General features: G+C 52.6%; 1 protein-coding gene across 2 annotated transcripts; it reads left to right on the top strand.

The window, feature by feature from the left end:
- Nucleotides 1–301: 301 nt before the first annotated feature.
- ODAD1 (outer dynein arm docking complex subunit 1) lies at nt 302–23,701 on the top strand. Of its 2 annotated transcripts, XM_087870955.1 has the most exons (15): nt 302–550; nt 903–995; nt 2,209–2,308; nt 2,458–2,647; nt 12,724–12,846; nt 13,200–13,313; nt 15,826–15,893; nt 18,443–18,630; nt 18,800–18,934; nt 19,689–19,771; nt 19,888–20,056; nt 21,813–21,976; nt 22,080–22,183; nt 22,513–22,591; nt 22,660–23,701. In XM_087870955.1, the coding sequence occupies exons 2-15, from the start codon at nt 926–928 to the stop codon at nt 23,203–23,205; spliced, it is 2,133 nt and encodes a 710-aa protein (XP_087727081.1). In that variant the 5' UTR covers nt 302–550; nt 903–925; the 3' UTR covers nt 23,206–23,701. The 2 variants fall into 2 exon arrangements, with proteins under 2 accessions (XP_087727081.1, XP_045628248.2); XM_045772292.2 differs by lacking the exons at nt 302–550; nt 903–995 and having other exon boundaries at nt 1,854–2,308.
- The last annotated feature ends 235 nt before the right edge of the window (nt 23,702–23,936 follow it).

Here is a 23,936-nt window from a genome sequence, read left to right as displayed (position 1 = left end):
GCCCCACCCCTCGTAAGGCCTGAAGCCCCGCCCTTTACGGACACCGGGGCCTGATCCCTCGCTAATCCCCGCAGCCCCTCCTTCCGCAGGTACCCGATCTCCTCCCACCCGTGCCCCGCCCTTTACAGGTCTCCTGGCCCTCTCCAGCGCTGAAGCCCCGCCCTTCGTGGCCCTGCCAGCCCCGCCCCTCAAGGCACCACCCCGCCCCTCGAAAGGCCCCAGCTCCGCCCCCGCAAGCTCTCCCAGCCCCGCCCCTCGCAGGGCTCCCCGTCCCCCCAATCCGTCTGTGTCCTCAGGTCTTCTGGCTGCCTCGGTCTCTCCTCCCCAGCCTCACCGCCCACGGCTCCTCCTCCCCAGCGGTCCCTTCTCCCCAGCCTCCCCTCCCTCTCCCTAGGCCCCTCCTCCCCAGCCTCCCCGCCCACGGCGCCTCCTCGAGGCTGAGGTCCCACCCCAGCCGCTGTCCTTAGGTCTCATTGGCCCTTTATCTCCCCAGTAACCAGGCCACAACAGGGAGCTTGGAGGACCAAGGACAGGTCAGGCACTCCAGCAGGTAGGGACCGGGCCTCGCCCCCCACAGCCGGCTGGGGTTTTCCCCTCCTCCGTGTCGCCTTCCACAAACAGCCACGCCTCAGAAATACTGAGAGCTAGGGGGCCTGTCCCCCACGCCCGAGTCAGAGCTGAAACACAAGACAGAAAATATGAGAGGTAGGAGGTCTGGAGGGGTGTGGAGAGAGGCCTGAGAGGTGTCCCCCTCCAACCCATTGGAGGAACTGAGACTCAAAGAGAGGCCAGAGCTGGTTCTGGGGTCACCTTCCAATTCCTAGTCCCTCGCGGTTTGTCCCCACCTTCCTTCTGGCCCTCTCCTGCTTGCTGTCTAAAGGGGTCCTGTGTCACCCCTACAGGCTCCTCTCCAGCTTTGGCCAAGATGCCTTTGGGACACTCTGCAGGGAGCACCCGCTCGGAGGATGGAAGTGAGGCCTTCCTGGAAGGAATGGGTAATTCATACAGTCTTGCCTTTTTTCACTCATTCTTTTCCTCAGTTCCCCAAGTTCCAGGTACTGTGTTGCAGCACACTGAGGACAGGGAGACCTTCCAGGGGAGCCCTCTAGGGAGGCGCACACATGCGTGGGAATGGAGGTGGAGCAGGCCAGAGGGATAGGCCAAGCCTGGGGAGTGGGGCAGTCCTGTAAGACTTCCTGAAGGAGGAGAAGTTTTGAGTGGGGCTTAGAACTCCTCCCAGGAATTCCCAATGGGAGCAGACAGGGAAGAGGGTTTCAGCAGAGAGAACAGCATGTGGCTAGAACAGGGTTTCTCAGCCTCCACACTGTTGGCACTTGGGGTCAGATCATTCTTAGTCAAGGGGGCTGTCCTGGGCATTGTAGGATACTTAGCACCCCTGACCTCTAGCCATTACGTGCCACAAGCACTTTCCCCTGCTCCGTCCCCACATCATGACGAGGAAAAATGTCTCCAGACATTGCCAACTGTCTGTGTGGGGCAGAATCGCTGGTTGAGAGCCAGTGGGTGGTGGGAGGTGGGGAGCTGGTGGACCAGACTCGAGAGGTGGGTAAGGTCAGATTACGTGGGGCCTTGAACACCAGGCTGAGGAGCTGGGACATTGTCCTGGGGGCCGTGGAGCTCCACGGGAGACCTGTGAACAAGGGAGGGGCAGGGTCAGCGCCGCTGGGGCTATGAAGGGAGGCCAGGAGGTTGGAGAGGAGGCTGGGGTGATGGTCCAGGCAGGACAGGAGGAAGCCTGAGCCTAGGGGATGGGCTGAGAGTGAAGAGGCAGGAGGATGGGACCCAGGACTGCTGGGTGATGGGGGCTGAAGGGGAGGGAGGGAGCTAGGATGTTGTCCCCAGTTCTTGGCACCTATCCTCAGCTTTCCCAAGTTCCAGATCCTATGTGGCAGGTCCCTGAGGACCAGGAGGCCTGCCAGGAGCGCCCTCTAGCGGGAAAGGGGATGTGTGCCCAAACCTCGGGCAGGAATGGGTTTATGGGAAAAATCCTGAGGTCAGCTTGGGATACAGGAGTCAGAAGGGGTATAGGAGCTGAAATACAGTGCCAGAGGGCTGTTGGGGACTGGGTCTGCACTTCAGCTGAAGTCTGTGGGACCCTGAGAGAGCCAGAATTCCTAGGTCCTGGAGAGGAAGGGGCCGGGGCCTCCTGGATTCCTCCTGAGTCCCCTTGGCTGGTCCTGCCCTCAGTGGATTGGGAGCTGAGCAGACTACAGTGGCAGTGCAAAGTGATGGAGGGGGAGAGGCGGGCTTACAGCAAGGAAGTCCACCAGCGAATCAACAAGCAACTGTGAGCCCAGTGCCTGGTCCCCGAGCTGGGGAGGGGGCTCTTCCTGGGGGTTGGGGGTCCGAGGGGGGAGGGCCGGCCCCGCGACCAGCCTTTAGTGATTCTGAGCTCTGCCCCTTGCTGGCTTGCTCTCCCCGTTCCCGCCCGGGCAGTGAGGAGATCCAGCGCCTGGAGGGGGTGCGGGATAAACTCCAGGTGCAGATCAGCGTCGCCCAGAGCCAGGTCAAGCGGCTGCGGGACAGCGAGAGGCTGGAGAACATGGGCCAGCTGCTCAAGTGCCGGGTCCAGGTGCAGGCCGAGGTCAGGGAGCTGCAGGAGCAGACCAGAGCCCTGGACAAGCAGGTGGGTTCTGGGACCAGACTCTGCGGACCCCACTTAGGGGCAGGTATGCGAACTGCTTTGAGCCTTAGCTTCCTCGTCTGAAAAATGGGCTTATGGAAAGCCTCTACCTAGGCCAGTTCTGTTCAGGCTCTAGCAGGAATAGGGGGGTTTCTTGCTTAGCACGGCCCCACACATCCCCAAAGGGGGCTGGTATAGTTAAAGGAGAAAGGTTCACCTCCTCGAGTCAGCCAAACCTGCCTTAGAATCCTGGCCCTGACGCATCAGAGCTGTGTGACCGAGGGCAAGTCTTTACCTCTCTGGGCCCTAGTTTCTTCATCGGCAAAAAGAGGATGTTGGTCATGCCACGGAGCCTACATAGGTTTCTAGTCCCACCTGCCTCAAGATCTTGACCTTGGCAGCAATGTGACTTTTGTAGGTCAGTGTTCTTTCAGGTCTTGAGGGCCATGACCTCCCGAGGCAGTTCATACACATGTGAATATAAACGCACACATATATCTGAAAGGAAAGTTTCACTAGGTAATACTTAATTATTCTAGGTGGAATTCATTCTGCGATTTTCTATTCTAGTCTTCGTTAAAAAAGGTTGCTTGCCTAGACCAAAGGGTTTCTTGCCCACTCTTGGATCACAAACAGGACTCTGAAGGTTACTTATCTCAGTGGTCTGTATCACTTTCCTATTTTTGCTGTAACAAATTGCCACAAACTTGGTAGCTTAAAATATAATACAAACTAGGGGCGCCTGGGTGGCTCAGTTGGTTAAGCATCTGACTCTGGATTTAGGCTCGGGTCATGATCTCAGGGTCTTGAGATCGAGGAGATCGAGCCATGGGTCAGGCTCTGTGTTCAGCACAGAGTCTGCTTGAGATTCTTTCCCTCCTCCTCCCCCTCTGCCCCTCCCCCACACTCATCGGTCCATGCACTCTCTCTCTCTCTCAAATAAATAAATAACCAAAAAAAAAAAATGAATTATCTTACAGTGGCGGAGGACAGAAGTCCAAAATGGGTTTCACTGGGCAAAAGTCGGGGTGTCAGCAGGGCTGGATTCCTTCCGAAGGCTTCAGAGGAGAATCCATTTTCTGACTCCTCTGGCTTCTAGAAGTTGCCTGCATTGCTTGGTTCATGGCTCCTTTCCTTGTCTGCGAGGCCAGCAGTGGGCAGCCGAGTCTCACGTGTATCACTCCCACCTCTTCCTTCTCTGATTCAGACTCTCCTGTCCCCCTTCACTCGTAAGGACCTTTGTGATTACACTGGGCCCACCCAGATAATTCAGGATACTCTCCCCATCTCAAAATCCTTTTCTTTATCACATTTGTGAGGTCCTTTTTGCCGTTCGGGTCATATATTCACAAGTTTCAGGGATTAGGATGTGGCTGTTTGGCCCAGGGTGGGGGGGCAGGGCATTATTCTGTCTACCACAGAGGTTTTTTTTTTTTAATATTTATTATTATTATTATTATTATTATTATTATTATTATTATTATTATTTTAGAGGGGAGTGACTGGCAGACGGAGAAGGAGAGAGAAACTTAAGCAGATTCCGTGCTGAGCGGAGAGCCTGACACGGGGCTCGAACCCATGACCCCGAGATCACAACCTGAGCTGACACCAAGAGTCTGTTCACCGACTGCACCACCCAGGCGCCCCTCCCACACAGTCTTCTCACATTTGACTTTCAATCGGTTTGTTTGTTCAGCTCTCAGTAGCCCCCTGAGCCGCATTTTGGAAGCTGAATTCTGATTCACACACGCCAAGCTTTTGGCTGTTTCATGGTAGTGCAGTGGCTTTGTGGGTGTTGGCTGCCTGCATTGGTTTTCCTCAGTCTTCCGTGGAAACTCATCAGAGTCAGACCCAGCAGGATGATTTTATTATCTTGACTCCATGGATTCCTTTGTCCTAACAGCCTGGATTCTGGAGAACCGCAGATCCGGTGGGGGATAAGCTCTCTAGAGTAGAGCTCTGGGCAGTTCCCTGAGAGGTCAAGATACGATGTAGTTATCTGGTGACATTCATTCATCAAACAAATATTTATTGGAGTGCCCACTAAGTGCCAGGCCCTGTTCTGGGTGTTGAGGACACAGCCGTGAGCCAGAAAAGGGCCCTGCAGTAACGTAGTTTACATTCTACTGGAGAGAAGATAATAAGCCAAATCAAATTGAAGAAAGAATTTATTCAGAATAAATCATCTCGAATCCACCACAGAGAGGCAAAAAGATAGAAATATGCGTGGGTGGTTAAGAGACATTGCAGATACAGTGAAGTTAAATAAATACCTAATACGAGTTTCGGAAGACGGAGCGCCTGACTGGCTCAGTCAGTGGAGCATGCGACTCGATCTTAGGTTGTGGGTTCGAGCCCCACGTTGGGTGTGGAGATTGCTTAAAAAAGTAAAATCTTTCTTTTTTTAATAAAAATTTTTTTAAAGATTTTATTTATTTATTCATTCGACAGAGATAGAGACAGCCAGCGAGAGAGGGAACACAAGCAGGGGGAGTGGGAGAGGAAGAAGCAGGCTCATAGCGGAGGAGCCTGATGTGGGGCTCGATCCCAGAACGCCGGGATCACGCCCTGAGTTGAAGGCAGACGCTTAACCGCTGTGCCACCCAGGCGCCCCTTAATAAAATTAAAAAAAAAAAAGTTTCAGAAGAACAGAAAGAGAATGGGACACAGGTAATGTGTAATAAGATAATATCTGAGAATTTTCCAGAACCAATGGAAGAACGAATGCAAACAAACAAAATCACAGATTCAAGGATGCCTTAGGATGAATAAAAAAATCCACTTGTATAGAACATAGGGAAATTTCAGAATATAAAAGTAGCCAGAAAATAAGATATTACTTCCAAAGGAGCCACAAATAAACTGACAGCTGACTTTTTTTAAAAGAATTACTGGAAGTCAGGAGACGGATTATAACTTCACTGTTCTAAGAGGGAAAGCTGTCAACTTAGACTCTTACACCCAGGGGCGTGTGGGTGGCTCAGTCGGTTAAGCATCTGCCTTCAGCTCAGGTCATGATCTCGGGGTCCTGGGATTGAGTCCCACGTCGGGCTCCCTGCTCAGCGTGGAGTCTGCTTCTCTCTCCCTCTGCTGCTCCCCCTGTTTGTGCTTTCTCTCGCTCTCCAATAAATAAATAAAATCTTAAAAAAAAAATCTTAACACCCAATGAAAATTTCATCCATGAATGAGAGAGAATAGACATTTTCTGGCAAAAAAAAAGGTAGACTTGACATAGTTTTTCACACTGTATGTGTTAATGGACCAACTTTTTAAATTTCCAATCTGCTATCGACTGCTACTTTTATAAGGCTTGTGCCTTATGTGACTTGACACATGCATTCAGCAGCACCCCAAAGCACCGCTTCTGATGCCTGCTTAGACGCTCACTCTCATTTTCTGAGCCTACCCCATCAGAAACTGATGACAGACAGTCCCTGGACTTGTGCCTGTTTATAGCACTGGTCTATGGAGAAATAAAAAAGTATTTGATAACATTGAGCATCCATTCATGCTAAAATCTCTTAGGAAGCCGGGAATAAAAGGAACTTTCCTGAATTTGGTAAAGGGCAACTATATACAACAGCTACAGAAAATGTCATATTTGATAACAAAACATGAAAAAGATCATCTTTGAGATCAGTAACAGTATAAGGATGTCGGCTAGCATCACTTCTGTTTAACATTGTACCGGAGCTCCTATCTGGGGCAGTATGGCCAGGAAAAGGAAAAAGACAGTGTAAACGTTGGAGAGGAAGAAAGGAAATTGTCATTGTTTATAGATGACGTATTTGTGTACATGGAAGATCCAGAAGAATCCACCACCATCTTATTGTAATTAGTAAGGTATTTCAACAATGTGGCTGGGTACAGAATTAAGATGCAAAGTAACAGTATGGCCCTGTAGTAGCAATAACTATCCTGAAAGAAGAAAATACACATTGTAATAGCAAAAAAGAAGTACCTACGAAGAAATCTAACAAAAGTGTGCAAGACCTCTATGGAGTAAATTATAATATTTTATTGAGGGATAGTAAAGAAGAGCTTAATAAATGTAGCGGTCTATCCATGGATTGGAAGAGTTAGTGTCATAAAATGTCAGATCTCCAAATTGATTTATAGATCCAATGTAATCCCAACCAAAGTACTGAAAGATTTTTTTTAATGGTTGGGATTGACAAGCAGATTCTAAGGTTTATGTGGAAGTGCAATGGACAAGATGACTTAGACTGACTTAAAAGAAGAACGATGTGAAAGGATTTGCTTTATCATTTATCAAGATTTATTATAAAATTCTTGTAATTGATGCAGGACTAATCAAATGGACCAATGGGACAGAAGAGAGAGCCCTGAAAGAGACCAATGTACCATGTGGACACTTGACGTATGCCTTCAAGAAAAGGAAAAAGAGGACTGTAATAATGGTGCTGTGAAAATTGGATATTCATACTGCGAGATGAAACCAGACCCTTACCTCACCTTGTACCCCCAAAACTAACTCCAGATGGATCAGGGATCTAAATGTGTGGAGGTGGGGAAGGATTTCTTAAATAAGTTATAGAAATCTCTACTTCTAAAGGAAAAGATTGTCGCTTCCCATGACTTTAAGGTTAATGACTTCTGTTAAAAGAAACATAAAGAGTGTGCAAAGTCATGGAATGGAAAGTTATTTGCAACACATGTAGCTGACAAAGGACTAGTATCAAGAACATATAAGGAACTCCTACAAATTATTGAAGAGTCAGCCCAATTGTATTTATTTACTTATTTTTAAAAAATATTTTATTTAAAAAAATAAAAAAAGATTTTATATATTTATGTGAGAGAGAGAGAGAGAACGAGTAGGGGGAGGGGCAGAGGGAGAAGCAGATTCCCTGTGGAGCAGGGAGCCTGATGCGGGACTCTACCCCAGGCCCCTGGGATCATGACCTGAGCTGAAGGCAGATGCTTAACTGACTGAGCCACCCAGGTGCATGAGTCAGCCCAATTTTTTAAAAAAGTAGTCAACAGATTTGAGCTGACACATCACAAAATAAGAAATTTAGATGTCCAATAAATGTCGGAATTACTCATCACTCATTAGTAATCAGAGAGGGGCAAATGAAAATCACATTGAGATTCCATTAAACACTCACCAAATTTTCAAAAATTAGTGTCCCAAAATACCAAGCACTGGGGAGAGAAGGAGCCAGTGGGAACTCCTAACGACCTCTTGTTGGGGGGTCTAAATCATCACATGTATTCTGAAAAGCTGTTTTTCCCCATTATCAATTACATTTACAGATAGACATACCCTGTGATTCGGGGTCACCCCCACTTGCCACGGTCACCAGAAGCAGTCTTGGGTTCCATCTGACATTCACGCTCACGGGGTGCAGTAGGGCTACATAACTTGGTACCAGGTTCACTTTGTAGGATGATGGAGGGCAGGAAACAGCAGCATCTTGGCACAACAGCGTCAAACACACGTTGCTGCTCAGCACCGCCAGCTGGGAGATACCCCGTGAGCGGGTGGGTATTGCCCACTTGGGCATAGGGAGGCTTCCTAGGGTCCAAGTCAAAGCCCCCACCGGGAGCATACTCAATTATAAGAAATACCCCACAGGGGCGCCTGGGTGGCTCAGTCAGTTGAGCATCTGGCTATTGATCTCAGGTCTTGATCTCAGGTCTTGATCTCAGGGTCATGAGTTCAAGCCCCTTGTTGGGCGTGGAGCCTACTTAAAAAAAGAATACCCCATGGAGAAACCAGGTTTCTGTTCCATCCTGGTCACGTAGGCCTATGAGATCTATGAGCCCACTCACCGTCCTTCCAGTCCAATGTAGTTCACCAATCAGGGGTCATTTTTATAATAAACACCGTTGCCTGGGAACGGAGCTGGCATTCCATATTTACCTTAACCCAGTATGTTTCCATGGAAACGGTGTTGGAAGAAAGTAAGCCCAAGTCACCTTCTCATAGAAAACAGGTTTAGATCTATTGTTAACTCTTCCTCCCCACCCAGCAAGTCCACTTCTGAGCACAGGCTCTGGAACCAGGACTCATGCAAAGTTATGTTGAAAGAAGCATTATTCACATTAGCCCGCTCCAAACCGGAAGTAACCCAAATGTCCATCAGTATTTGAATGAAAACATAAGTTATGGTGTGTTTGTATCATGAAATAGTATGCAGTGATGAAAAATGAATGCATCACAATTACACACAGCCACAAGGGTGAATCTCACACCCATTTGAAGGAAGCAAGACATAAAACATAATTTTATTTACATAAAATGTTATGATTTTATTTACATGATTTTATTTACATAAAATTCAAAATCAGGCCAAACTAAACTTTTGTTTAGGGATACATACATGAGTGATAAAACTATAAAGAAAAGGAAAAAAATGAATTTTGCTTGAGGAAGAGTGGTAAACGGAATAATGCCCCCCACCGCCCCCGCCCCAAGATGTCCACACTGTGATCTCGGAACCCGTGAGTATATTACTTTACGTGGCAAAAGAGACTCTGCAGATGTGATTAAGGATTTTGAGATGGGGAGGTGACCCTGGATTGTCCGGGTGGACCCAATATCATCACAAGGGTCCTTATACGGGTGAGGTGGGAGTGTCAGAATCAGAGATGATGATGTGATGACGGAGAGGGAAGATGTGAAGAGAAGCAGAGGTTGGAGTGGCCACGAGCTACGGAATGCATAAATCAAGGAATCCAGCTTCTAGAAATTGGAATTCATTCCAATGGAATGAATTCTCTCCTGGAGCTTCCAGAAGGAATGCAGCGAGAGTGCCACCACCACCACCCTGGCCCCAAACTCCTTCCTGGGGATCACATGCAGCATGGCAGCCTCCAGCCGCCAGAGCTTTGCATGGTCCGTGAGCATCTGGGCTTCATCTCGGTTTATTTGGTGCATCTGTTAGCAAGGTGTGTCCTAAGGTATCAGGAAAGCCAAAGAGAGGCTATTTTGGGGCTAGGGGAACGCTATACATTTTTCCCATATAAATTAATGGTAATTCCTTCTTCACTGTACACCAGGTTGGCTTGTGAAGGGTCTCATAGGAATGCTCTACTTTCAGATAGTGGGGAAACCAATACTCTTGCCTTGGCTGTAGTGAACATATCCTAAGGTGACCCCATGTACTACCTGCCCCTTCAGTGGGGGCAGAACCCGTGACTTGCTTCTGGCCAAGAAAATACAGCCCACGTGAGGGGACACCCCTCCCTTCATTAGATGTGCTCTTAGACTGGCCCTTAGTAGACTGAAGAGAGGTGCTCTCTGGCTGGCCTTGAAGGTACAAGCTGCCATGCCACAGAGAAGACCACCTGGCAGGGGACCACGCGATGAGTCCCAGATGAGATCGCAGCCCTACAGCTCTGGGAGACCCTGTGCAGAGATCCAGCCGAGCTGTGCTGGACTCCTGACCCATGGAAACTTCGAGATCATAGATGGGCGTTGTTTTAAGCCACCAGGTTTGGGGTAATTTGTTTTGCAGAGAGAGAAAAACGTATACAGTGGCTAATTCCAAGCTACCAACAATTTGACTCATATAATTCCTGAAAATGGAACAATCAGCTAGCTTTCAAGAGCTGTCCCCGGGGTCCAGTCTTGTTTTGCTAACAGCTCTACTTTAAATAAACCAGTGTTTTCATCCTAACAACCTAGAGACCATTGGTGGTGGTGGTGGTGGGGGATACATAAATAGAAAAGAAAAAAAAAAAAAGAAAGAAACTATTTCATTCTCCAAAACCACAATTACTTAACCTGTGGGGTGTTTATGCCTTTGGGTCTTGGAGTCAGATTGGACTCACTACTCTTACTCCATGCTGATTTCTGGGCAATACTTGGCTTTTCTTCCTTCCTTCCTCCCTTCCTTCCTTCCTTCCTTCCTTCCTTCCTTCCTTCCTCCCTCCCTCCCTCCCTCCCTCCCTCTCTCCCTCTCTCTTTCCTTTTCTTTCTTTCTCTCTTTCTTTCTTTCTTTCTTTCTTTCTTTCTTTCTTTCTTTCTTTCTTTCTTTCTTTCTTTTCTCTTTCTTTCTTTCTTTCTTTCTTTCTTTCTTTCTTTCTTTCTTTCTTTCTTTCTTTCTTTCCTTCCTTCCTTCCTTCCTTCCTTCCTTCCTTCCTTCCTTTCTTCCTTCCTTCCTTCCTTCCTTAATTTGAAAATTTTACTGGGATAGGGGCGCCTGGGTGGCGCAGTCGTTAAGCGTCTGCCTTCGGCTCAGGGCGTGATCCCGGTGTTCCGGGATCGAGTCCCACATCGGGCTCCTCTGCTGGGAGCCTGCTTCTTCCTCTCCCACTCCCCTGCTGTGTTCCCTCTCTCGCTGGCTGTCTCTCTGTCACATAAATAAATAAAATCTTAAAAAAAAAAAAAAAAAGAAAGAAAATTTTACTGGGATAATTGTAGCTTCACATGCAATTGGAAGAAGTAATACAGAGAGATTCCTTGTACACGTTGGCAGTTTCTCCCATTGGTAACATTCTTGGATATTTGGGCTTTTATCACAGCAACGGCTAGAAACACAGTTTCACCAAGATGTGACTCATGGGAAGGAACATAGCGCCGCCTTGTGTTGAACCTGTGAACTGCTTTGAGCTTGTAGCTCCCGCCCTGTCTCCCTCAAGACTTAAAATATCCCCATGGTGCTCCCTTTGAATTTGCTGTGATGCCCTGGGGTGCCTGGGTGCATGTATTAGTTTTCTAGGGGATGCTGTAACTAGGTACCACAAACTCTGGATGGCTGAAATGACAGGACTTTATTGTCCCACAGTTTTGGGGGCTGGGAGTCGAAGATGGAAGTGTTGGCAAGGTGGCGTTCTCCCTGTGTGCATGTCTGTGTCTGAATCTCCCCTTTGCATAAGGACACTGGTCATATTGGATCAGGGCCCATGCTAATGACCTCATCTTAACTTGATTATCTCTGTAAAGACCCTGTCTCCAAATAAGGCCACATTCTGAGGTACTGGGAATTAGGACTTTGAAACATATGAATTTGCAGTGGTGGTGATGGTCATGGGTGGGTGGGGGGAACAGGACACAATCCAACCCATAACAGCACACAAATTGAGAAACACAGTTTTTTTTTTTTTTAAGTTGGCTCCACATCCAGCGTAGAGCCCAACATAGGGCTTGAACTCATGACCCTGAGATCAAGACTTGAGCTGAGATCACTTAACCAACTGAGCCACCCAGACACCTGGGAAACAGAGTCTTAAGCAATTCATGTATTCATTTGATCTGCATGTCTTATTAAGAATCTATTCTGTGTTAGGCACAGAAAAAAGACAAAAATCTTTCCTCGTGGAGCTTTCAGCTTAATTGGAGAGACGGCATGCCCCCAATAAGTAAAGATGAACACAGAAATGAGGACGGGTTGGAAGTGGTTTCACGCATAACCAGACCCAGGGAGTCTAATGGCGTCCGAGCTCATTCTCACCATTTCTCAGTCTCTCTCTCTTTTTTTTTTAAAGATTTTATTTATTTGACAGAGAGAGAGACAGCCAGTGAGAGAGGGAACACAAGCAGGGGGGTGGGAGAGGGAGAAGCAGGCTCCCAGCGGAGGAGCCTGATGTGGGGCTCGATCCCAGAACGCGGGGATCACGCCCTGAGTCGAAGGCAGACGCGTAACGACTGAGCCACCCAGGGGTGCCCATCTCTCAGTCTCTTGTCTCCACTTTGTCTACTGGCTTCATCCTCCCAGGACCCTCTGCGTTCTGGGGACTATGACCGACTATGACCGACTATGACTGCAGGAGTCCCATCCAGCTCATGCATTTCCCCCAAAATACCGGGAAGGGATTCAGTCTGGCTCAACTTGGGTCAGTCAACCCATCCACCTCTAGGACAAGTACCGTGATTGTCAGGACCTGGGTCATGTGGCTGGTAGGGTGGCTTGTGTTTGGAAGCCAGAAGCACATGGAAGGTTGGGCATCGTTAGCAGAAGAGGTAGAAGAAGGAGGGCATCATTAGAACAGATGGCTGGGGCCACAAGGATGGCAGATGGCAGCTACACTCAGCCACTCGCCCTCTCTTGGTGCCTCAGTCTCTCCCACATTCAGCCAACAAACAGGTATCCTCCTTTTTCCTCCAGATCCAGGAGTGGGAGACCCGGATCTTTACGCATAATAAGGATGTCAGGTCCCCAGGACTCATCCTGGATCAGAAAGTCAAGATCCGGCGAAGGATCAAGATCCTAGAAGACCAGTTGGACAGGGTGAGGGTCAGCCTCTTGGCTCTTTCCAGACCTGATCTCTGGGCGTTGGGGGGAAAACTGAGCATGGGGTCAAGTTCCAGAAACAATGGACCAGATTCCTGGAGGGATGCAGGCCTGAAATACTGGGCTCCTCGAGAAGGATCAGGAGACATGATCCTGGACGGATGAAGGGTTCCCAAGGAAAGGAGACTGATGCCTGGGTCCTTAGGGCGGTTGGGCAATGCTCTCAGGGTCCCCAGATTGGGAACGGGCTTCACCTCTGACAAGTGTCCACTCCTTGGCTGAGTGTGGAAGAGGGAGGCAGGCCAGGCCTCAGATGGACTTTTGTACACCCCCCCACACCCTCCTTCCAGGTCACGTGTCGCTTTGACAACCAGCTGGTGCGCAACGCGGCCCTGCGGGAGGAGCTGGATCTCCTGCGCATTGAGAGGAACCGCTATCTGAATGTGGACCGCAAACTGCAGAAGGTCAGTGGCCCTAAAACCCAGGACCCCTTGGCCCAGCTGGGGTAGGGGAGAGGATGCAAGAGTTACCCCTTCAACTCCATCACTGTGGCCTCAAGTATGGAATCTGCCGGAGTCATAGGTTTACTTGAGTCCAGAGGCAATGGAGACCTCGAGAATGTTCCAGAATGCCTCTAACAAAGAAAGCAGCCTCATTTAGACTTGCAGAAGCCAGAGATGTCATTTTGAATATCATCAGCCAGGGCAATCAATGAGCAAGCAAGACCGTTTACATTCTGTGGGTATCTCTGTAACCTTTGATGTCCCTTGAGGACATTTCCTTTCTCCTCCACCTTCCCTTCCCTGAAAGAATAGTATAGAGAAGTCTAGCTTTCACCAAGATTGATAATTTGCCATATTTACACACACTCTCTCTCTCTCTAATTACTATTTTTACTGAAAATAATTTATTATTACAGTTGCTGAACTATTTGAGAGTACACTGCGGACATTATGCCCCTAAGAACGTCAGTGTGTATGTCCTGAGAATGAGACCATTTTCTTACAGAAACACAGGGCGGTTATCCAAGTCAGGAATGTCAATGTTATTACAATTCAAAATAGTCCTTGTTTAAAGTTTTCCGATGGTCCCAATGACGTCCTTTATAGCTAATTTGATTTTCCTGCTCCAGGCTCCAAGCCAGGGTCCCACACTGCATTTAGTTGTCCACGGCTCTGTTCTGGAACCATCCCTCAGCCCTGCTTTGTCGTCATGACTTTGACATTTTGGAAGCCAGTTGTGTTGTACAAAAGCCCCTCAACATGGGTGTGTCTGATCTTTCTTCACGATGAGATTCGTGTTGCGCATTTTGGGCGGAATATCACAGATGGTGTGATGTTGCGATGTTGTGATGTCATGATGTTGTGATGTTGTGTCCTGGGTGTGCGTATGTAGGAGACACATGATGGCAGTTGGTCCCTTAACTGGTGATGTTGACGTTGACCCCTTGGTCAGCCTCGTTTCTCCAGTGGAGTTTTCCCTTTGTGAGGAGTAAGTGGAGATTCTTGGAGACCAGGTAAATATCTTGTTCCCCGACACGTGTCCACTCGGTTGTTTGGGCATCCATGAATGATTCTTGCCTGGATGATTATTCTATCATAATGGCTGCCAAATGGTGATTTTTTCTTCTACCTCTATCGTTCCTCCTACATTTGTCAGAGAGCATTTTACTTAAGGAAGAGCTTCTCCTCCTCCCCTGTGTATTTGCGTGTTATCAGTGAGCATTTGTGGATTCTCACTTTACTCCATGGCCGTCATTGTTCATGATGACGTTCAACTTGTCCCAGGTAAGGGAGGCAAGTTAGTGGGAGCTAGTGGGAGCCCTTCAAGCTGGCTTCTGTGTGCTTTTCATGTGCCCCTGGTTGTTGCTTTTTTTTTTTTTTTTAAGATTATTGAATTGAGTGGCGCCTGGGTGGCTCAGTCGTTAAGCGTCTGCCTTCGGCTCAGGGCGTGGTCCCAGGGTCCTGGGATCGAGCCCCGCATTGGGCTCCCTGCTCCGCTGGGAGCCTGCTTCTTCCTCTCCCACTCCCCCTGCTCATGTTCCCTCTCTCGCTGGCTGTCTCTCTCTCTGTCAAATAAATAAATAAAATCTTTTTTAAAAAGATTATTTATTTAAGAGAGAGAGAGAGAGCGTGAGTGCTCACACGAGTTGGGGGGGAGGGGCAGAGGGAGAGAGAGAGAAGCAGGCTCCCCACTGAGCAGGGAGCCAGACGCTGGGCTCAATGCCAGAACCCAGAGATCATGACCTGAGCCGAAGGCAGGTGCTTAACCGAGCCACACAGGCGCCCCTGAATATGTGAACCTTGAAGAGGGGTTCCAAACCAAAAGTACTCCAAAAGGTCTTCCAGGGAAACCCCATTTCCTCTTCATCTCTTCCACTTCGTTCCTTGTGTATGTGTTCATATACATACGTAGATGAATGACTGTATGTGTACACACTTTATTTGTGCATATATGTACACCGGATGTATACTTAGATATACACGTGTACATATATGTACACATACGCATATACATGTATATATATATATATACATACACACATTATATATGTGTGTAAATATATATATAATTTCCTCCCTTCTTTCTCCCGAAAGAACTCTTTTGAGCCATAATACTGCAAAGACATTCCAAAGACATTTCTTTGGAACTAGAAAACAGGTTCGTGAGGTCACCATTATGAAAGTCATGCAAATTTCTGAGCCCGACCACAAAGTTGGGTTGGTGCTCGTAGGAATGTTCTGGGATGAGGGTTCTGCCGGGATAAGCCCTCTGAGCCGCGTTTCCACTCCTCAGTTTCCTTTCCCTGTACTCGGTACCTCTTTCAGATCCCTCTCCCCAGCGGCCGCTAATGAGGACGGTCCCCCCATCTGGATGGTGCGGGAGTCCCCGTTCTCGTAGTGGAGCTGCGGGGGCCTAAGAAAAGCCCTGCGGTAAGGAGGCTGTAGGAAGGACGTTGGTTTTGTTCTCTCGCAGGAAGTCGAGCTTCTGCGAAACACGGTCAGCTCCCTGATGGTCTCCTCGGCAGCGGCCTACACCGTCAGGTAGGGCCCCGCCCAGGCCTCCCGGGACACGCAGAGCTCACGCGGTAGGCACCTTGCCCTAAGGCTTGGGCGGGAGGGGTCAGAACTCCGAAGATAGACTGTCATAACCTATTATTGTTTTATGAGGTGCCCTTCTCCCTCCTCCACTGACTTCCCAATTCCTCCGGCAAGGTCCCACTTGTGGCATGTGTGGATTACCCTCTTTGGCCCCATCGCGCATAGCACACGGGGTGCGGAGAGAATGAATCAGGGTGGTGCACGCGGCCTCGTGGGTGCAGGAGCCAGGGGCTGGGGAAGCATCGGGGCCTGAGAGGAATTAGACTGTTGCTTATCAGTATTGGCTGAAAGGGACGGAGATCCTCTCAGGCCACCTTCAGATGGAGTTGCGTGTGTGGGGTCTGAAGCCCAGGCTGTTGTGCTATTGGCCCGTCTCTGTCACAGGGGCTGCCAGGAGCTCCCTGCTCTCTCTCCCTCCAGCTCAGCTCCTGTCTGAGTTTCAGCCCTGTTCTCTTACTTCCAGTGGCTTCCTACATCCCAGTCCTAGTCGTCCTACTCGCTAGCTTCTTTCTACCTCCTGACTTCTGCTTACTCATGGCGCATGATTCCTCAGGACATCGTGAGAGCCCAAATCTACCAGACAGTTGCTGTGACTTTTCTTTTCCTTTCCTTTCCTTTCCTTTCCTTTCCTTTCCTTTCCTTTCCTTTCCTTTCCTTTCCTTTCCTTCCCTCCCCTTTCCTCCCCTCCCTTCTCCTCTCCTTTCCTTTTCTTTCCCTTCCTTTCCTCTTTCTTTCCTTGCTAAGATGCATGTAACAAAATTCACCATGTTGAAATGTACAGTTCAGTGGCATTCAGGACACTTGCTTCTATCTGGGTCCAAAGCGCTCTCATCACCCCAAAAGGAAGCCGGTACCCAATACGCAGTCACTCTGTCTTCCCCAGTTCCCTGGAAACCACTGCTCTCCTGCCTGCGTCTACCGACTTCCGTGCTCCGTGCATCTCACGGCAGCGGAACCATACAGCATGTGACTTGGAGTCTGGCTTGTTTCGCTGAATATAACACTTTCGGGGTTCACCCACGGTGTAGCCTGGATCAGTACTTCCTTCCTTCTTGTGGCCGATTCTGCAGTTTCTTGCCTTTGGTCCGTCACGACCCCTTCAGAGCCCCGACTGCCTCTCGTGGCTTCTGCTCACACATGGCTTTGGCTTCCTCGGAACTTGACCTTCAGAATATGACCTTCTATGGCTTCTCTCCGTGCGTCCCCCTAGCTACAGCTCCCTGCTCTTCGACATTCTTAGCCGTTCCCAATTTGGTTTCTGGAGAGAGAACTCGAGGGGCCCAGCTCCTCTCTTCTGCCAAGTGCCACGCGTGGTGGCCTGTGTGCACGGTGGGAGTCTCCGCGGACGCTCTTCCAGCTGATGGCGGCGGGTGGTGCAGCTGGGAACAGGGACAGGGTGGTCTCAGCTAGAAGGCCCCGGGCAGGTAGCCTGTAGACACTCCCGGTCAGATCAGCCAGCCAGCGTCTCCAGCGCCTCCTTGTTGGATGACCAGGGGCAGTTCGCGTCCCCTCTCTGAGCCTGTTTCCTCCACTGTGACATGACCGTAATAATGGCAGGGCCCGCCTCTCAGGAAGTGGGGGCCCCTCTTCCCTGCCCCTCGATTGGCATGGAGCCCAAGGCACAGAAAGAACTGTGAGTCCTAATCCCTGAAGGGCAGTCACCAGCACCTGGACGTGGCACCGGGGCTGGGCTGGTGGGTGCCAGGGGAGGCTTCTCCCCCAGGAGGACTGATATGCGTAGGTCTGAAAGGAATTTGAACAGAACAAGACGCTGGTGCTCTGGGTGGAGGCCCAGGAGTGAAGGTGGGAACTAGAATGGTCCATGGGCAGGGACCTGAGGACACTGGCCTGCTATTCTCCGAACATAATGACCCTCTGACCTTTGACTCTGTGACCTGGGAAATAGGTTTGAGACCCTCAGAATTTACAGTGGGCTGTGCTGTGTTCAAAAGCTTAAAAGCCACATTCTCAGACAGGCAGGCCGGAAGGGGCTCAATGATGGAGGCTTCTAGAGCGTCTCTGATACCCCAACAGGGTGTGCGCGTCAGTGCTGGTGATGTCATCCGCCTGGCCAACATGACGCCCTGAATGGTCAAGCCTCTTATATTTCCAACCGCATGACCCCCAAACTCCAGCACAATCATTACCTTATCACCTGGGCCTACCCCTTCCGGGCCTGAGTATAATCTCTGAGTGTGTCCTCCTCGCCATCCTGCCTCCTGTTCCATGGCTCCCACGGTCACCCTGTGCGTGCACGCAGCAATGCCCCATCAGTCCCTTCCATGGCCCAGCACACACACACACACACACACACACACACACACACACACACCGCCCCGCGTAACCTAACCGGACCTCTAGGAACCTAGGAACTTTGCTGCTTTTCATGACCTCGGGGAAACTGCAACCTGATTCTGCGCCAGCCCTGGGATCCCAGGCTGACCCCGATCCCCCAGTCTCCCTGACCCCTGACCCCCCCCCCCCCCCCCCAGGGAGGAGGCAAAGAGCAAGATGGGCTTGCTGCGGGAGCGGGCGGAGAAGGAGGTGGCCCAGAACGACGCGGAGGTGCAGACCCTGCAGCGGCAGATCGCGCACCTGGAGCAGCTGCACCGCTTCCTCAAGCTCAAGAACAACGACCGGCTGCCGGACCCCGCCGTCGTGGAGAAGCGCGAGAAACGCGGTGAGGCCCCGGCCGCCGCCTCCGCAGCCCGCGAGGCCGCCAGCGCGCGGGGCTCGGGGTCTCCGGACGCGGAGCGGGCGGGGCGCGCGCGGCCTTGGCTCAGGCTGCCCAGGCCCCTCTGCGCCCCTGGCCGCCGCGGGCGCCGACCTCAGCGCCCCTCCTCCCCCAGCCCGGGAGGTGGCCGAGGGCCTCCGGAGGACTTCCCAGGAGAAGCTGGTGATGCGCTGCGAGGACGCCATGAACAAGCTGTCCCAGCTGACTGGGGAGCGCGACCCGGACCTGCTGGTGGAGAAGTACCTGGAGAGTGAGTACGGGCCGCGCCGGCGGGGGGAGGGAGGAGGCCCAGGTGCGGGGGCCCCCCAGCAACACCCCCCCCCTTAGGCGCAGGCTGAGCTTCGTCACGGTCACCGAGGGCCTCCTCTTGGGCCCTGGGGACTCGGGCACCTGCGCTGCAGACTCGGGCGTCTGGCGCCCTTCTCGCCCCTCTCCCGGCCGCCCTGCCTCTGCCTCTCTTGCGCTGTCCCCAGTCTCTCTCCCTGCCCGTCTAGAGCCTTCTGAGCCCTTTCTCCTGTGTGAGTCTCCCTCTGGCCTGCATCTCTCAGTCCCCTCCGTGCGTCTTCATGTCCGTTTGTTTCTGGCTGTGTCTGTCTCCCCGCCCCTATCTCCCCCTTCCTCCCCATTCCGGGCCTCCCGGTCTCTCTCCATATCTTCCCTCAACCTCTGTGTTTCTCCCTCCGGGTGCTTGTTGCTGTCCTCTCCCGGGTCGCTCTTTCCCTACCTCCGCTGTTTTCTCGCCCTCTCTTCTCTCTTCCTCTGTGTGTCTGTGTCTCGAAGTATTTCTGGGTCTCTCTTGACTTCGTCCCTGTCTCTTTCTCTTACTCTGATTTGTTCCGATTTCCTCTGTGTCCCCCTGGCTTTCTGTGCCTCTACCTCTCCGTCTCCGTCTCTCTCTGACTCTGCGCGCTTGTGTTTGTTGTCTGTCTCGATATCTCTCTTTCCGTGTCGTGTGTGTCCCTCTGTCGCCGGCTCTCTGACCCGCCTCTCCCGCCTCTCTCCAGTGGAGGAGCGCAACTTCGCGGAGTTCACCTTCATCAACGAGCAGAACTCGGAGCTGGAGCATCTGCAGGAGGAGATCAAGGAGGTGAGTGAGGCCCCCCTCCCCCTCCCCCTCCGCTCCCCGGTCCCCCATCTCCTCTGCCCACCGCCGCCCCCCTCCCCGAGCTGCCCTGGGCAATGGGCACGTGCTCCACTCGGCAGATGCAGGAGGCCTTGGCGAGCACGCGCACCAGCGAGGATAAAGTGCGCGCGCAGCAAGAGCAGCAGCGGAAGGACTTGCAGCAGCGCACGGACGAGGTGCACGCGGAGGCCGTCCGGGTGGAGGCCAGCTTCCGTGACCTCCAGCGGCAGCTGGAGGAGCTAAAGGCCGGTGAGCGCCTGGCCCAAATTTTTCATGTGGGAGGATGCCATGAGCCACCCGGAGGGCTCAGCCGGGCCGGCCACGAGGAGACGTTCCACAGCGTCTTCGTGCGCTGGCTTGTCTGTCCATCCCGTATCCATCCATCCATCCGTCCGTCCTGCTTTCCGGTGTAGAGCGCTCAAGAATCAGGCTGCCCTGGGTTTGAAGCCAGCTCCATCGTTTGGGAAGCTTGGTGTGTGGTTTCCCGGGCCTGAGCCCCCCTGGCAACGGGATGGCCGTGCTACCTGGTGGGTGGTGGTGAGAAGCAGATGGGCCGGCCGTCGTGGGGAAGCTGAGAAGGTGTCCTGGGCCAGCAAGCAGAGGAGCCACCGTGGGGTCACACTATCCAGAGCCTCCTTTTCTCTGTCCTGATATGACCATGACAGTGTGGGACTGCACCACGCCTGGTGCTAAGTGAGAAGGCCCCCCAGGGCAGGGGTGGGAGGAGACCAGCAGGGGTGCTGGGTACTCGCCACCATCCCAGGGCTTAGGACCGAGGGCCCTCAGGCACCGTGGGAGCCTCAACTCTGCCGGAATCGGCTGGGCCCAGCACAGAATGAAAAGGTAGGGCGCTTTGTTAAACATGATGAGGACAGCAGAGGACCAAGCCCAAGGTGGGGCCCCCTGAGTGCGGGTGCCCTGAGCCCCTGCACCTGCCGCTTGCTGAAGCTGGCTCTGCTGGGGGGGCTGCAGGCTCCCTGGAAGCGGTGATGCTTGAGGCTGATTTTGGAGGATGAGTATTTAACTGAACAGTTGGGGGTGGGGGTGCCCCCAGCAGGTGGGGCCGAGGCCTGGAGATACTTGTAGGAATGTAGGCTCTTTGTGTGGAGAAGGGGTGCAAGGGTGTGAGTGGGAGGTGGAGGGGGGCGGATTCTGAAGAGGTGCCAGGCTGGGGCACTGGGGAGCCATGGGAGGGCTGTGAGCAGGAGAGGCCATGGACAGAGAAGTTGGAGGAGGAGGATGGAGAGGAGGGGACGGGCCCAAAGGTATCAGACCGACAGGCAGTGTGGGGGGTGTCGGGGTCCGCACAGGGTCTGGCCTGGCGGGGGTACTTGGGAAAAGGAGTGGGTTTGGGGATGCCCCCGAGCTCAATGTTCAGGGAGGGACCCCAGCAGGAAACTATATAGGAGTTGGGAGCTCAGGTGGAGGCAGCTCGGGGACAAGTGGAGACTCAGTGCCGTGGGCTGCGGATTTGTGTCAAGGTGCCTTCTAATGTCACCAACAGTAGCCAGTTCCCCTGAGACAGTAACCAGATACAAGTGGGCCACGCACGGGCCAACTGTGAGAGCCGAGGGTGGTTCATGGCAGTGGCTGGTGGGCCAGCCAAGGCCACGGCTAATCCAGTCGGGTGCAGGTGGGGGCCAATATTAAAAAAAAACAAAGAAGGCAACCTTGGTGGCACATGGCTGTCCTCCGACCTCTCCCGTGGAGCACCCATGTGAATGCTTCTCTGGGGGAGATGGGGCGGTGCGGGGTTGCTGGGTGAGAGGGAAGTCGGGTGTTTCTGATGGAGGTGTGAGAAGTCCTTGAAAGTTAATGGTGCCTTTGTCAGCTTTCCCGTTGACCTCCCTCACCTTCTGCCTTCTGTGGTTCTGGGCCCCGTGGCCAGGCCCACGGCCACGCTCTCCTGCTGCCTGGCTGTCGGAGGGGGAAGCCTCTGAGGGCAGGAGAGGGCGGGCCCCCAGCGGGCGCTGAGTCTGTGACAGCCTGTCCCCCCCAACCTCAGACATCCAGAAGCTCTTCACCAGGGCCCGGTGTGACAACACCGTCATCAAGGACCTCCTGGGGGTCAAGACCCGCATGCGAGACCGGGACATCGGCCTCTTCCTGGGCCTCATCGAGAAGCGGCTGGTGGACCTTCTGTCTGTGCAGGCCTACCTAGATTTTCAGGTGGAGATGCAGGGGGCTCGGGGGCAGGGGCGGGACAGGGAGCCCGAATCTCAGATGCCGGGGCCTTGGGGATGAGCTGACCACTGGTTTATCCACCCTCCAGAACTATAGCTCCTCCAGCTTGGGTAACGCTGCCCTCCTGGTTCTGGGCCAGAGCCCTGAGGACCTTCCGAAGAAGGTGGCCCTGCCTCAGCTCCCGGACAACCAGTGAGGCACAGGGCGGGTGGCAGGAGCAGGGGAAGGACATTCCACGGGGGCTGAGGGGACAGTGAATGGGATGGAGGGTTTTGGGGGGGCTCTTGGATACCAGAAGGTGAGTGTGGCTCTGTGGAGAGTAGAAGGTAGGAGTGGGTGCGTTGGGGGAACCAGAAGGAATCCGGGCTGCAGAGAATGGAACTGGGCCCGGGTAGACCAGAAAGCCGAAGGGCACTCAGGCTGGCTAGGGCCTGGCTAACGGTCTCTGGGTCTAGCAATGAGGAGCCATCGGCCCGTTGTGGCCACGAGTGTCCTCCCTTCCTACCTTCCCCCCACTTTAGAGAGGACACCCCAGGCTTTGAGGCCAAAGACGACTCTCCAATGAGCGCGGAAGAGCTGCGGAGCCAAGTGAAAAAACTGGTGAGGATGGGGGCCCCGCGGGGTTGGGGCAGGCCCTTTCCTGGGACCCTAACTCGCCTGCCCCACAGCTGGAGGCGCGGGAGCAGGCGCGGGAGCAGCAGCTGAGGGAGCTGGCTGAGGCCGTGAGGAAGGTCGATAGCACCCCGAGCGTACCCAGCCTCTCCAGTACCCAGAGGGTCGCCTCAGGCTCACCCGCCGTGGTCGCCAAGAGCCCCAGTATCATCCCTGGGTCCATCCTGAGCCAGAGGACGAGTGGCATCCTGACATCCAGTGCAGGCCGTGCCACCGGCTCCAACGTCGGCCGTGTCACCTTTGGTGACCCCAGCTCCAGCGCAGGCCACGTGACCTTCGGTTCCACCAGCGCCATGGGAGCACCGCTCTCCAGCCGGGGCTCCACGGGGGGCCGTGTGACCTTCAGGAACCCCAGCTCTAGTAGCTACCTGGGGTCCACCGGATACGTAGGGTCCAGCGGCGTCCAGGAAAGCCGCACAGGTGCGGAGAGCAGAGGCACCGGGTCAGAGTCGAGTGGAGGCCTCGGGTCCAGCAGAGGCCAAGCCTCGAGCCCTGGACCCACCTCCAGCACCGACCCGGGCTCCATCACCAGCAAAGACTAGGGCGCCCAGCCTGCCCGTGGCTGCTTGCTAGCCTTCTCGGCATCTCTGCCTCAATTTCCCCGCATAAGTCTGCACCCGCCCTGCATCTGCCCTGCACCGTGACCGTCTGTTTCCATCCACTCCTCATCATGTCCTCAGCTCTGTCTCCTGCTCCCTTTCCATTCCAAACCCTCCGTCTTCTAATTTCCTCTTCTCCCAGCTTTCCATTTAGCGTGTCTCTGTCCTGGATTCGCATCTCTCTCCCCAGCACTGCCCTAACTCTTCCGGTTGTCCCCCCGCTCCACCACGTCCTGTTTCACCTTCTGCACCTCTAATCCCCTCTCCTGCATCCATCTTCCAGGCTCTCCTTGTACCTCACGTCCCTGTCTCTGTAGCTCCTCCTTCCTCGCCCTCCCCAGGAGCTCCCAGTACTGAGCATTGGGGGAAGAGTTGGAGCAATGATGTCAGGGTCGGCCTGAACTGTGACCGTAGGAAATAAAGGTCAGAGCCTGACTTTTACCCCAGCCTGGTTGCAAGTGTATATGTGAGAGCAAGCTTGAGATGTGGCTGTTTCCTCTACCTCCAGCCCGGAAATTCATGACCTTGTCTCTAGTCCCTGCTATTCATTCATTCATTCATTCATTCATGCATGCATTTATTTAAGATTCATTTACTTATTTTAGAGAGACAGAGAAAGAGAGAGAGCGAGTGGGGGGAGGGACAGAGAATCTTCTAGCAGACTCCCCGCTGTG

The sequence above is a fragment of the Ursus americanus genome, chromosome 21, assembly GCF_024610735.1.
Source record: "Ursus americanus isolate L20-20 chromosome 21, mUrsAme1.1.p, whole genome shotgun sequence".
In the NCBI taxonomy this organism is placed as follows: domain Eukaryota; kingdom Metazoa; phylum Chordata; class Mammalia; order Carnivora; family Ursidae; genus Ursus; species Ursus americanus.
The sequence above is the reverse complement of the archived record's forward strand: the minus strand, read 5'-3'. Positions and strand labels throughout refer to the sequence as shown.